This window comes from Ptychodera flava, chromosome 7 (assembly GCF_041260155.1).
Source record: "Ptychodera flava strain L36383 chromosome 7, AS_Pfla_20210202, whole genome shotgun sequence".
In the NCBI taxonomy this organism is placed as follows: Eukaryota; Metazoa; Hemichordata; class Enteropneusta; family Ptychoderidae; genus Ptychodera; species Ptychodera flava.
The window spans coordinates 46,056,794-46,070,805 of NC_091934.1; the positions used below are offsets into that span (position 1 = coordinate 46,056,794).

General features: G+C 35.4%; 1 protein-coding gene across 2 annotated transcripts; it reads right to left on the reverse strand.

Moving 5' to 3' along the window:
• Positions 1–2,242: 2,242 nt before the first annotated feature.
• On the reverse strand, positions 2,243–13,857 carry LOC139137699 (acetyl-coenzyme A transporter 1-like). 2 transcript variants are annotated; one of them, XM_070705928.1, is made up of 7 exons: positions 13,718–13,857; positions 12,161–12,972; positions 9,311–9,495; positions 7,802–7,986; positions 6,770–6,890; positions 4,789–5,010; positions 2,243–3,579 (listed from the first exon to the last, which is right to left on the reverse strand). In XM_070705928.1, the coding sequence occupies exons 2-7, from the start codon at positions 12,924–12,926 to the stop codon at positions 3,421–3,423; spliced, it is 1,638 nt and encodes a 545-aa protein (XP_070562029.1). In that variant the 5' UTR covers positions 12,927–12,972; positions 13,718–13,857; the 3' UTR covers positions 2,243–3,420. The 2 variants fall into 2 exon arrangements, with proteins under 2 accessions (XP_070562029.1, XP_070562030.1); XM_070705929.1 differs by having other exon boundaries at positions 13,466–13,775.
• Between the last annotated feature and the right edge of the window lie 155 nt (positions 13,858–14,012).

The following is a 14,012-nucleotide window of genomic DNA, read 5'->3' on the forward strand; positions in this document are numbered from 1 at the left end:
TGACATCTTAAACTAAAATACACTGCATGTTTAATGGCACACAAAAATACATCAGGGGTGTACCATTTGATAAAAGAGGGTTGCCTGGAAGATTGATGAGGAACATCTTTTTTATCCGATACACTGTACATTCTTTTTTTCCCACTATCCCACCTTTTCTTTTTGACAAACCTTCTGTGGCTGATTTTTTTATTGACATTTGTTTGGATTTTTTTCAAATCTGCCAGGACCTCAGGACCCCCCCCCCCCCCCTCCATCACTCTTTAACATTGAAAAAACTTTGAATATATTTGTTGGAAACCAAACCTGCTGAAATCACCTCAGCTATGTTTTCTCATTATTTTTTACCGCATTTCAACACCAAATACAGTTTACCATTTCAAATGCTTACTGAATCACAACATTATCTTAAACATAGGGCCAATGTCCCTGAAGCTACTATAGACATGGATACAAAATTAAGTATTTCCTGACTGTATGAAATCATCTCACTAAGGTCATCCTAGGGACCTGTTAACCAAATATTAAAGCTGTCTGACCAGCGGTTTTGAAAAAACAAGCGACCCAATAGTCGACAGAGCTCTGCTGTGTTATGTAGAGAGCAACTTTTTGTGACATATGTATTGATAAAGATGGTTGAGATCTTTGATAGCTCATTTCAGGATGGCCTGACCTAAAATGGCAACATTAGCTGCAAAAATACAAAATTGATGATTTCATCATAATTATGTATAAAAACGTATACCAAATATCAAAGCTATCACATGAGTAACTTTTGAGAAACAAATATTTTGACCAAAAATGGCAAAAATTGACCCAAAATACAAAATTGAAGATTTCATCAAATTTCACTATATCACACTAGGAGAACCCCCAGGAACCTGTATACCAAATATCAAAGGCATCAGACAAGTAGTTTTTGAGAAACACTTTTGACCAAAAATGTCAAAAATTGCACCAAAAATACAAAATTGCAGATTTCATCATATATTCTACGTATCATATTTAGTTTATCTGTAGGAACCTGTATACCAAATATCAAAGCTGTCAGACGAGCGGTTTTGATGAAATAAATTTTTGACCAAAATGACAAAAAAATTCCTTAAAATACAGATTTGCATATTTCATCACAATTTGAACAAATCCAAATTGGGTTATCCCTAGGGACCTGTATACCAAATATCAAAGCTGTCAGACGAGTGGTTTTGATGAAATAAATTTTTGACCAAAAATGACAAAAAAATTCCTTAAAAATACAGATTTGCATATTTCATCACAATTTGAACAAATCCATTTGGGTTATCCCTAGGGACCTGTATACCAAATATCAAAGCTGTCTGACCAGCGGTTCATGAAGAAGAAGATTTTTTACCAAAACGCCTTTTTTGGCACTAATTTGTATATTTTCAACAATATCAAAAAATCAAAAAAGCACAATTATTTCAGGTCAGCCCAAAGTACTTACATGCTAATTTTCATGTAATCTGCTCAGTGGTTATTGAGATTTTCAATTTTGACTGTTTTTACATTTTTTCACTTAATTTGCATATTTTTGGCAATGACAACTTCATTTGAACAAAATCTCATCTACAGCCCATCATCCATGTACACACCAAATATCAAGATGAAATGTGCAGCGGTTTTGGAGTTTTTGATGTTGACGGACAGACATACAGACATACAGACATACATACATACAGACATTTCCCTAGCCTATAAGAATAGCTTCCATTGCCATATATACATATGGCTATGGGAGCTAAAAATAGGAAAGAGGAGGTTTGACCCCTTTGCCATCCTGGGCATGGCAATGAACACAAACAGAAACATGGTATATAGAAGTAGACTAGATTAACAAAGGTAAGGCTGGAAGGGTTTATTACAACAATACAGCAGTATATTTCCCTGTGAAATCCAATACAAACATTCTCGCAGGCCAGAGCAATAATTTCCGCTCCGCTGACCTACGCAATAATCAGCGTTGGGTGATGAGACTCGCCGAAGAGGGCGTGGTGTACGACGATGAATACAAAGAGAACAGTCCATACTCATTGGCTGATGAAACTCAACACCTGGTTCAAGAGCAAATCAGAGCTTCCCATTGTGTGAGATATGAAAAAACTCAGAAAGCAACCATTTAGATTCATCAATGAGGACAGCTTTCTTCACATAAATGCAAAGTATTAATTTTGAAGAGTTTTGAAAGTGAAATGCTTGGATGTCAATGATGTTACTGTACGCATTTTGGTGAGTCATTACTTTATTTCAGATAAAAGTTCCAGTTACCAGGACATGAAATTTACAACTACATAATGACAATCATGACTAGAAAGGTGAAATTTATCAATCTAAACTTTAGTTAATTTTTTTAATTTATTCAGTATGAAATAATCCACTTTTCAAAATAAGTTGCACACTTAACAGATACATGACTGACCAATTATGCAAAGATGATGTGTTCATCTTCAGGGAGACGTTTTGTGTTTGTACACGTATTGCACTGACGATGAGCTAACAAGGGAACTGATTTGAAATATTCTTTCACGACATTACAAACTTCGATATCCTTGGCACGTTTACCATTGACTTGACAGAACATTAAAACTACTTGCTATTTCAGTAAAGTACAATTCATTGTAGAAGTTAAAATTTATGAGTCCCACTTTCGGCAAAAGATGGGATTCCTCTCCATTCATCATGGTATCATTGCTCACTTTGAGTGATGATAGATTTCCAGATTTTCACAACCTGATATTTTCACAACGTGACATTTCTCTAAAACTTGTACAAAACTGGAAAATAATAACACAAACTATTACAAGAAAGAAACTGACAGAGAAACATATATTTTAAGGTAGTATGCACCTTGAAACTGAAAGACTTAAACTTTTGCTCAAACTTTCCAAAAGGGAATTATTCCCTTTCAAAGTCAAGAATCAACATCTGTGGTCACTCAGGAAAATCTGGAAAAGAGAAACACATTACCCAATATTTCAGGAACATTTGAAATTCAAAATGACTGTCATCCCTCTATTTATTCCTTTGAGAAAAAGTATCTTTTAGATTTCGCAAAAATACTTTATTTAATATGTGAGTATTAAAATGAGCCATAACAAGTACTTGACCAGAAAAGCATTGGAGAATTATGAGTGTCCGAATATCTATCCTTAATGCACTTTATACCTTAAAGGTATACAGTCACCTGTAATCTAAATATGCCCATATATGGTCAAAGGGGCTTTCCTTGGTATTCAAAATGCCCATGTGAGGGCGCTATTTTTAAAAGCGGCCACCCGCTTAAAATCTGTGATTGGTTAGATTTTCTCTTTCCATGGTAACTGTGGCAAAATTGGAACAGGTGACCGTATACCTTTAATTTGTCTTGGAATTTTTTCCACTAAAATCACTGTACTGTCATTTTCAAGTACATTTCCATGCCGACTCATCTAATTCTTGAAGTCTCAGCACAGTTTTCCGTTTCCATAGAAGCCAGAGAAAACCAATGAAGAAGCAGATGATGACTTCAATATAATAGCCATCAAAATCAGTAACACAGTGTCCACCAGCCTTTGTACATTCCTGTAAACAAAGAAAATATAAACGTTATAAACAGTTTTGAAAAGATACAACAGGCAGACTGCAAGATGTACATACATATATTCATGTATACAGACAGATGGATAGACAGACAGACACAAAAACACAAACACTTGGTTTTCAACTCATCAGATACATGTAAGCTTTCATTTTGTCATATATATCCCTTTCCCTGCCAGACAGTATCACTTCCCTATCAGCCAACTCAGTGAAAAGCAATATTGAGCCAAAACAATACATATTTCCACCATTTGGCTTGGTCTGTTCCAACAGCTTTAGTCCTGGAAATCATCTTTGCAGTATCTGTAATTTCAGGGGCCTTGAAATGTTCAATTTTTTTGTTAAAACACACCAAACGGGACATATTGTACTTCACTAGTTTTAACGAACTTGACTTGATGGTGAAATATTAACTTGGCAGGAAAAGGGTTAAATCACAAAATGGAAGCTAAAATCTTATTATCAAAATCGATTGTCTCTGATTGAGTATTGTGGTACAAATTTGACATTTTATCGTAGCTTAGATTTTAACACAAAACAAACTGTACTGCACTTCTTCTATAATTACTTCTCATTCTTTGTGAGATTTTTTCACTTTTGCTTGCTTATCATCCTGATCTCAAAAACTTTTCACATCCAACATTATTGTCACAGTGGTTTTACTGGTAGAAAAACTTTCGAATATCGATATTACCTTATCTTGATGTTATAGAAACCCTACATTGAGTATCTTGTGTATCTTGATTGTAAAGGAGTAGAATATTACAAAATTGTCACATATTTTTGTGTGCTGAGAGAGGCTATTGTTATCAAAGCAAGATGACACAGTTTATGAAATTTTACATGAAATGACCATAATTTACCAATTCCTTCTCAACAGCCTCTGATTGGCTATGCAGTGGCTCCCTCATACCCCTGATTTTGAACTCATGTAATCCAGCTTAGCAAACTGGTGTAGCCAGTCTAGTCTGGTTTCGTTACACATTTGGCTTGCGACTGACCTAGCCAGACCATTGAGGGCACATCAGTGTAGGTAAGACATTATAAAACCTGTAGTGAACCAGGGGCTGGGAGAGAGTGTATTAAGTTTACATGAGAATCCACCAAATGAAGCTGGCACATCATGAGGGTGCTATTTGTCATCCACACAGGATGGCCAATGACAGAGAAAGGGTTTGGAATTCTACCGACCTCAACATTCATCTTGCTGTCACAGTCCAATCCCTGGATCTGACCATCAATGCAAGACTTCCAAGTCAGATTATCAACAAACCATAGAGCCATTGTACTTGGCCAATTGCCACCAAGGTTAGACAGCGTGTTCAACAATGTCATGTATGTACCACCAATGGCTGGATCACTGATTTTAGCATGGAATGCCATTCCACCAACAAACATACAATACAAGGTTATCTGAAATTTGAGTAAAAAAAATTCAAGTTTAGACCAAATAGCTAAAAAAGGCATCCTACGTACAAATAAACTTGAATCTCACTTATCTATAAATTATAAATACTTATGTCCAATATACTTCTAATTATTTGAGCCTTGTTATTTGCTTAAAATTTTAAAAAATCTTCTACATGTGATACTAAACCCCTGCATCACAACAAAGAGATTGTACTCATCTTTCATAAAAAATGTTATTATATAAATTTTAGGAAAGTATAATATTTGTAGATTCCTAAAGATTCAAATATTCAAAATTCAAAATAGTTTGTGGTAATCCTTTAGGAAGAAATAAATATTTACAAAAGACAAGTCATCGTTGATGACACAGTCCCCACTTGTTAATGGGTACTTTGATTACAGGTCCTCAGAGAGGATAAAGTCCTCTTCATTACATCTGTGATAAAAATACTTTTGAATAAATTCGCTTGATACATGTCTGAGTTGTAGTTCAGGACATGAAAAAAATCGTAATAAAATGGCCACACGGTGGCCGTATTGGATCGTATCAAAAAACAAATAAATGTGCATATGTATGACATAGGTCAATGTCCTTGTAGCAAATTTGATTAAAATTGGTTGAGATATGCCTGAGTTATGGCTTGTACATGAAAAAATCATAACTAAATGGCCGCACAGCAGCCATATTGGATCGTATCACAAAACAAATTAATGTACATATGTATGACATTGGTCAATCTCCTTGTACCAACTTTGAATAAATTCGCTTGATACATGTCTGAGTTATGGTTCTGGACATGAAAAAATGTAATAAAATGGCCACACGGCGGCCATATTGGATTGTATCACAAAACAAATCAATGTGCATGTGCATGACACAGGTCAATGTCCTTTTACCAAGTTTGAATAAAATCAGTTGAGTTATGCCTGAGTTATGGCTCTGTACATGAAAAAATCGTAACAAAATGGCCGCACGGCGGCAGTTGAAACATGCCTGAGTTATGGCTCTGTACATGAAAAAATCGTAATAAAATGGCCGCCTGGCAGCCATATTGGATCGTATCACAAAACCAATCGACGTGCATCTGTATGACATATGAAGTAATCCTTGTACCAAGTTTGAATGAAATCGCTCCAGGCATCTCTGAGATATCTGCGTGAACGGACGGACGCACGGACGGACGCACGCACACACGGACGGACGCACACACGCACGGACATGACCAAACCTATAAGTCCCCCCGGACGGTGTCCGTTGGGACTAATAAAACATCCAAAAGCTTTTGTTTTTTTCATAAGTTCAAAGATGAGGCTACAGAAATTGGGTCTCATAGAAAATTATAAAAGTTTTAGAGTTCAAAAATTTGTTCAAAATTTGAAGCTGGCTGTCAGTAGAAGTTGGCTTCCATGAGAATATTACAAGTCAAAAAATGGCAAATTTTGCTGTATATATGTTTCCAAACTGTGAAATCATGACTTGTGCACTGGAAACTTCTCACATATGACCATGTGACTTCAGAGTGGGCTACTGAATGTGGTGATGGTAGCCTACGTTCTGTAGGAATTTCCCACAGCCACACTCTGAATTTTGGTTACTATTGACAACAGTATTTGGCCAATGAGTTGACAGATACAGGAATTTTACCAAGTGATAAAACTTCATAAACTCTGCCCACGATCAGAGTGACCATACTCAAACATTGAGGTTTTGCTATGCATACAGACCATAGTGCCATTCCTTCAATAAATTGTCACAACTTACCTGGTGTAGACCATAGCATACCATCACCAGACCATAATAGTACCATGGAAACTCATCATTGCCGGATTTAAAAGATGGCGTCCACCAAACTATCAGCATCAGCACTATTCCCATAAATAACCTGTCAAATATCAGAAAGTTAAACAGTATTGTAATGTACATAATATTTATTACTGTCTGTCTCTAATTTCACCAAAGTTAATCCTTTACATGTTTAAATACACACCTGCCCTCTTGAATATTTTGAAAGTTGGTGCAATGCTCAATGAACTTGATGTTCATATTATCTCCTGCAAGTTCAATGTGATTTGATAACTCATTAATACCATGCCCAGTAGTATACTAAACATTAATTTTTCTTTTTAAAATACCAAAATTTTATGATTGAAAGTTGTTTTATGATTTGTTTACAATATTTTGTGTTGTGTTGAACAATATTCATCTATCATCTGCCTGTTGACTAAGCTAAGTTGTTCCAAGGAGAAATTCTGTATTGATGAAAAAACAATATCAACAGTGTTGAAAGTGAGTAAACAGCCATTAAACCTGTCTCCAACCCCCAACCATCATAAACAGGTCCACTCTAACTATTGATACCAATGAATTTGGGTCAAACCATTGTGGTGAAAGGGTTAAATCAGCATCTTTGGTAATACATTGATCCTCTACAAGAAACATCCCAGCATTGGGTTTGAATGTGGTTTGTACAACCTAAATCCTAAAATAAGTGGGATACCAATTGTAAAGTGTCTTATATACAAAGTAACAGATACAACAGATACAAGATACAACATTCTTGCAAACAAAATGTGCGCCACACTGACTGATTGAGACCTAAGTGTACACTATATTAATATTAATCATGGGGTGCTGATTGTAAACGGTCATATATTCATCACAGGCATTATTTTATTCAATACAGAATTTCTGCTTACAGCAACTTGCCTTATCAACAATTTCAATTACAGGGGTTTACAGTCATTAAATTTGTGAGAAATGCAAAATCATTTGTAATGCATTAATGGTACTGACCTGTAAGGGATAGCTTTCACAAATACATCCATTGGTCTTGGACCAGCTGTGTATTTACTGATTATCCATGGCAACACAATTTGTAACGGAATCAACGGTATCGCTAATAATGCAAGACGTTCCTTTGGAACTCCATGTTCAATCAGTTTGAGGCCTGTTGCTGCATCTGTTGCACTAAAACCAATCTGAAAATGAAAAAAAACACAAATGTTGCTTAAGATGATAAGAAATCAGCTTAACAATAAATTTATCCTTTGACTCAAAAACTCTTATACAAAGATTTACTGTTGGACAAATCATGTATGACATCCTATTTTTACTGAGTGTGACAATTTAAGAGACTCAGTCACTGGTATACAATGTACAAGCATATGTTAGCCATATGAACTCATCTTCTAAGACAAAATATGTTTGTGATTAACTTAAATTGGTGACTGCTATGGAATCATCAATGCCACACTACAGATGGATACACCTATGTTCTATGCACTGAGATATTACAACAGGCAAGACTGAATGCCATACTACAGATGGATACACCTATGTTCTATGCACTGAGATATTACAACAGGCAAGACTGAATGCCATACTACAGATGGATACACCTATGTTCTATGCACTGAGATATTACAACAGGCAAGACTGAATGCCATACTACAGATGGATACACCTATGTTCTATGCACTGAGATATTACAACAGGCAAGACTGAATGCCATACTACAGATGGATACACCTATGTTCTATGCACTGAGTATTACAACAGGCAAGACTGAATGCCATACTACAGATGGATACACCTATGTTCTATGCACTGAGATATTACAACAGGCAAGACTGAATGCCATACTACAGATGGATACAACTATGTTCTATGCACTGAGATATTACAACAGGCAAGACTGAATGCCATACTACAGATGGATACACCTATGTTCTATGCACTGAGATATTACAACAGGCAAGACTGAAGATAAATGGATACAAAGAAATTTCAATTGAATTGTTAGTAATCTAAGGGTTGGTTTTGGGGTTATTTAGAGTCCCTAAGAAAATCCCTTTTAGATTGCAACCCAAAGGTGTGTCCACTATCTCCATTTGTCCCTCACAATTCCCTACAACACATGTACATAGTACACAGTAAGGATCTTGGAGAACCTGATGCAGCATGGTAAATCCTATATTATATCAAGAAAATTTCTCCCATATGAAAGATGAAAATATTGTGTCCTCTACATCTTGAACTCATTTCATACACTGCCAAATCATGATTCCACTCTTTTGGTAAAAGTTTGAACAATTTAGGAATGACAAAAAGAAATTTCCTTAAACTGCCGCTTGGACTTCCAGAGTTCTGAAGTGTCATGAGTTAGAAGGTGTAATGCTTGCAACCACTATGAAAAACAGATTCCTGTTGTTGTGTGTGGATCCTAAATGTCACCAGGGCCATGGTTGATAGCATTGCAGCTATATCCTAGTTGAAGTAGTGTACAAAGTCTTTACAACTCACCTTACAAGTCATCAAAATGACTATATATGCCTTGACACTTGGTAGTTGCACTATTGAAATCAATAATTTGTAAGTTCCAATGATTCCTGGTTCTGTATCATCAGACGGCTCTGCTTTTTCTCTTTTAAACCACCATACCAACGATGTAGTGATTAGAAAAACAAAACCCCAGAAATATAGAAAACCTGGGAAAAAATAGGAATGCAAGAATGACGACATGTAAAATACGTCTTTCATACATTAAAACAATTATTGAAACTATTGATTTATGAATGTTGAAAGAAAGGAAACTGGATTTTTACAATCTCTCTTCTTGACATTTTAATTAAATGAACTCAGTAATCAGATCAATGCAAATTGAAATCGATCTAAATGTAGAAAAAATTTCAAATGAGCACACAATATGGTAAGGATGTTAAATGCAATGCATAATTCCAGGCTGTTTGCACACAAGACTACTATAACTTCATATACATTTTTGTCTGGTATGGCAATTTTCATCATAATTGTCTCAAAATAGAGAATATTTTCCTATTTTTTATGAAACTTCATTAAATATTAGCAAAGACTGGTTTGCAACAATAACAGTTACTGTAAATTGACTTGAACCTATTTTTTCCGCTACTTATGGATCTTGTAGAAACTGCAGAAAGGTGACTTGTATCTTTTGTGGTATTGAGCTTTTTAAAAACATGGCCAAATGACATTGAAAGTTTTTCTTAACTATAAAATAAGATAATAATAAATTAAACAAGCGACCTAGCGGCCGATATAGCTCCGCTGTGTTTATGTAGAGAATAACTAGTTTTGACACATGTTGATGAAGAAGGTGGAAATCTTTGATAGCTCAATGCAGTGGCCAGAAAAAAGTGGCTAAAATAGCTGCAAAAATACACAATTGAAGATTTCATCATACTTTGAATATATCACATCGGATCATCCCTAAGAACATGTCAACCAAAGCTATCTGATGAGTAGTTTTTTGAAAATAAAATTTTCTGACCAAAAATAGCAACAATTGCCCCCAAAAATAAAAATTGCAGATTTCATCATAATTTCAAAAGATCAAATTTAGTTCATCTGTAGGAACCTGCATATCGAATTTCAAAGTTATCAGACCAGTACTTTTCTAGAAACACATTTTTTGACCAAAAATAGAAAAATTGCCCCAATTGCAAAAAATACGAAATTGCAGATTTCCTCATTGTTTCAATAAATATCATTAAGATCATCTATTGGAACCTGTATACCAAATTTCAAAGCTATCAGATCAGTAGTTTTGGAAAATACACATTTTTTGACCAAAAATGGCAAAAATTGCCCCCAAAATACAAAATTACATATTTCATCAGAAATTAAATATATTTTACTTAGTTTATCAATTGAAATCTGTATACCAAATTTCAAAGCTGTTAGACCATTACTTTTTGAGAAACAATTTTTTTGAGCAAAAATGGAAAAAATTGCTCAAAAAATTCAAAATTGCAGATTTCATCATAATTTCAATAAATATCATTAAGTTCATCTACAAAAACCTGTATACCAAATTTCAAAGCTATCAGATGAGCAGTTTTGGAAATACACAGTTTTTGACCAAAAATGGCAGAAATTGCCCCAAAAGTACAAAATTACAGATTTCATCAGAAATTCAATATATATTACTAAAGTTCATCTGTAGAAACCTGAATACCAAATTTCAAAGCTATCAGATGAGTAGTTTTGGAAATACACATTTTTTTACCAAATATGGCAAAAATTGCCCCAAAAATACAAAATTGCAGATTTCATCATAATTTCATAAATATCATTTAGTTTATCTGTAGGAACCTGTATGCTGAATTTCAAAGCTACCAGATGAGTAGTTTTGGAAATACACATTTTTTGACCAAAAATGGCAAAAATTGCCCAAAAATTACAAAATTGCAGATTTCATCAGAAATTAAATATATATTACTTAGTTCATCTATAGCAACCTGTATACCAAATTTCAAAACTATCAGACCAGTACTTTTTGAGAAATACATTTTTTGACCAAAAATGGCAAAAATTGCCTAAAAATGTAAATTTGCATATTTCCGCACAATTTGAACAAATCTGAAATAGATCATCCCTAGGGACATACGTACCAAATACCAAAGCTATCTGACTGGTAGTTTTGAAGAAGATTTTTAAAGATTTTTTTACCAAAAATGACAAAAATTGCCTTAAAAATACAAATATGCAAATTTCACCACGATTTGAACAAATCTGACTGAAGTCACCCTAAGTAAACTGCATATCAAATTTCAAAGCAATCGGACAATCACTTTAAGAGAAGAAGATTTTTTTACCAAAAACACCAAAAAATGCCCCAAAAATACAAATATGCAAATTTCACCACGATTTGAACAAACTTAAGTGATGTCACCAAAAGTGAACTGCATATAAAATTTCAAAGTAATTGGACTTGTGGTTTCAGAGGAGAAGGCAATTGTTGACGGACGACGGACGACGACGGACGACTGGACGACAGATGACGACAGAAAATCAACCTATTTGATAAGCTCTGCGTCGCTGACAGCGGAGCTAAAAAATTGATGGCATGTTTTGGAAATGTTGGGTAATGAGAGTAGTAATTTTTTGTTTTGTTTATTGTACCAAATAAACCAAGACAACAAGATATCCACTATCAATGGTTTAACATAAAGATCATTTTAAATATCCTACTTTCCTGAAAAATATCAATGAACAAACAAACATATCATTACATTTTCGGTTGCTGCCAATAATAATTGCCAGCAGCATACAAAGCTTGAATTCAATGACAAGGATATCAAAATTATACTGAAAAATAAAGGGAAAATCTCTTACCAGATAATGTAACAATTCCATAGGGCAAAGGTTCTGACCGTAGGTATTTGTTACAAAAATCGGATGATTCCAGAGCCAAGAATAAAACGTTTCCTAGAAAGTACCCTGCTGTCTGTCCGACTGTGTTACAGGTAGACGCATAGCCAACATTGCGTCGCGACAACATGGTCAATGCCCAGCCATCAACTGCAATGTCCTGAGTAGCAGCCAAGAAATTTAACATGAAAAATGTAACGGTCAAGGTGAACACATCTGGAATAAAATCTTCCTCTCCGTTTCCGAGTAAGTCTGTGACATGTTGAGATAGCACAATCATAAATATACCAATGAGATACTGTGTTGGGACAAGCCATGATTTTCTCCTTCCAAAACTTGTGGAGTAAAGGGCATCAACAATTGGTGCCCACATAAGTTTGACGCTAAATGGCCAATACACAAAACTAAACATTGCCTGCTGTTTATATCCTATATGGCGACTTTGTAATACCATCGGAATACTCCCTGCCAATCCCAAAGGAATTCCTTGAAGGACATACAAGAACAACAGTACAGCTATATTAATTTTGTCCCCATTTAATCCTCTTCCCCCATCCATTGAATCAGATTCAGATTCAGATTCTGTTTCAGCGTCTCCCGTTTCTTCTGAATCCAACCGATCTTTCCTTCTTTCAGGGAGAGATGCTAGGGGTGCATGCGGGAAAAGCAACTCTGAATCCAAAGTAGTTTGGTCCACTGGTGAGCTTGGTATTTTCCTTTTTCTTGGCATCTTTTCTTCTATCTCTATTTAAAACGTGACTTTTTTACAGATGTACCTATTCAAAAACAAACAAAAAAATTCATTCAGAATACACCTATGATAACTGATAAAGGGGCATGGTTTTTGAAGAGCCTGATGCACACATTACACATTCTTATTACTTGTAAAAAGGAGTTGTGTATAGCATTCGTGCGACACTCTATGTGTTCAGACGTTTTCCCCTTGTCCTACATTATGTACAGCTCTTCCATTGATCAGTTTATAGGATTTTTACAAAGGTTTGCTGCAAGAAGTAGAACGGTTTTCCAATGAAAGTGACAGCCCCCTGTACTAATTTGACCGATACTGCACAAACATGTCGAATAATGGTTTACCATATGGTGGTTTCCGTACCGGCATGTTTAAATGGTTGCGACTCTCGGGTTAAACTGCACACACCACATGGTGGGTGTTTTGCAATTGGGTCTAATTTTAAACCGACCCTTGGCATAGCAAAGACCATTAATTAACCTACCCGTGAATTCAAAATGTGAAAGTTTTAAATGTACCTGTTAAAATAAGTGACACGATTGGTTGATTTTTGACACGGCACTTCACAGAAGCCAATATCTCATATAGACTATGATACAAATAATTACATTTCCTACTAGTAATTCATCTTTTTAAGGCACGGGGTTTGTGAGTCTTGTTCCGTACGGTACTTTGTTCGACTTATCAGCAGTTCTCCAATAAAAGGTTTCCTAAGATGACAGAGCTGATCGTATCGAGGTATTGTGCGAAAACTTCATACGTGGCATTACCTGATTGTTCGATGCGTCGGCATTTATCACAGCAAATACCTGTGTCTTCATACAGTATGCTTCAGCACATAGCTTGTGTTTGTCGACGTACATCGGTTTGCTATTCGTTTACGTGTACCATGACTGGCAACTTCCGGAAATTCCGGGGAGTGGCTTGAGCTACTGAGGGCGCTGTGAATAATATGTATCCACCGTATGCATTGTCGTATGCATGGTATGTATACACGCGTGTATGAGAAACATGAATATACTATCGTATACATCGTAATATCGTAATATACTATGGTATACGTCC

Excerpts from the sequence above, each read along its gene's own strand:
- LOC139137699 (XM_070705928.1), bottom strand. The coding sequence starts at position 12,926 with ATGCCAAGAAAAAGGAAAATACCAAGCTCACCAGTGGACCAAACTACT. Across the intron at positions 6,891-7,801 it reads GTGAAAGCTATCCCTTACAG|GTTATTTATGGGAATAGTGC; the intron begins GTCAGTACCATT and ends GATATTTGACAG. Across the intron at positions 3,580-4,788 it reads ACAGCAAGATGAATGTTGAG|GAATGTACAAAGGCTGGTGG; the intron begins GTCGGTAGAATT and ends CTTTGTTTACAG.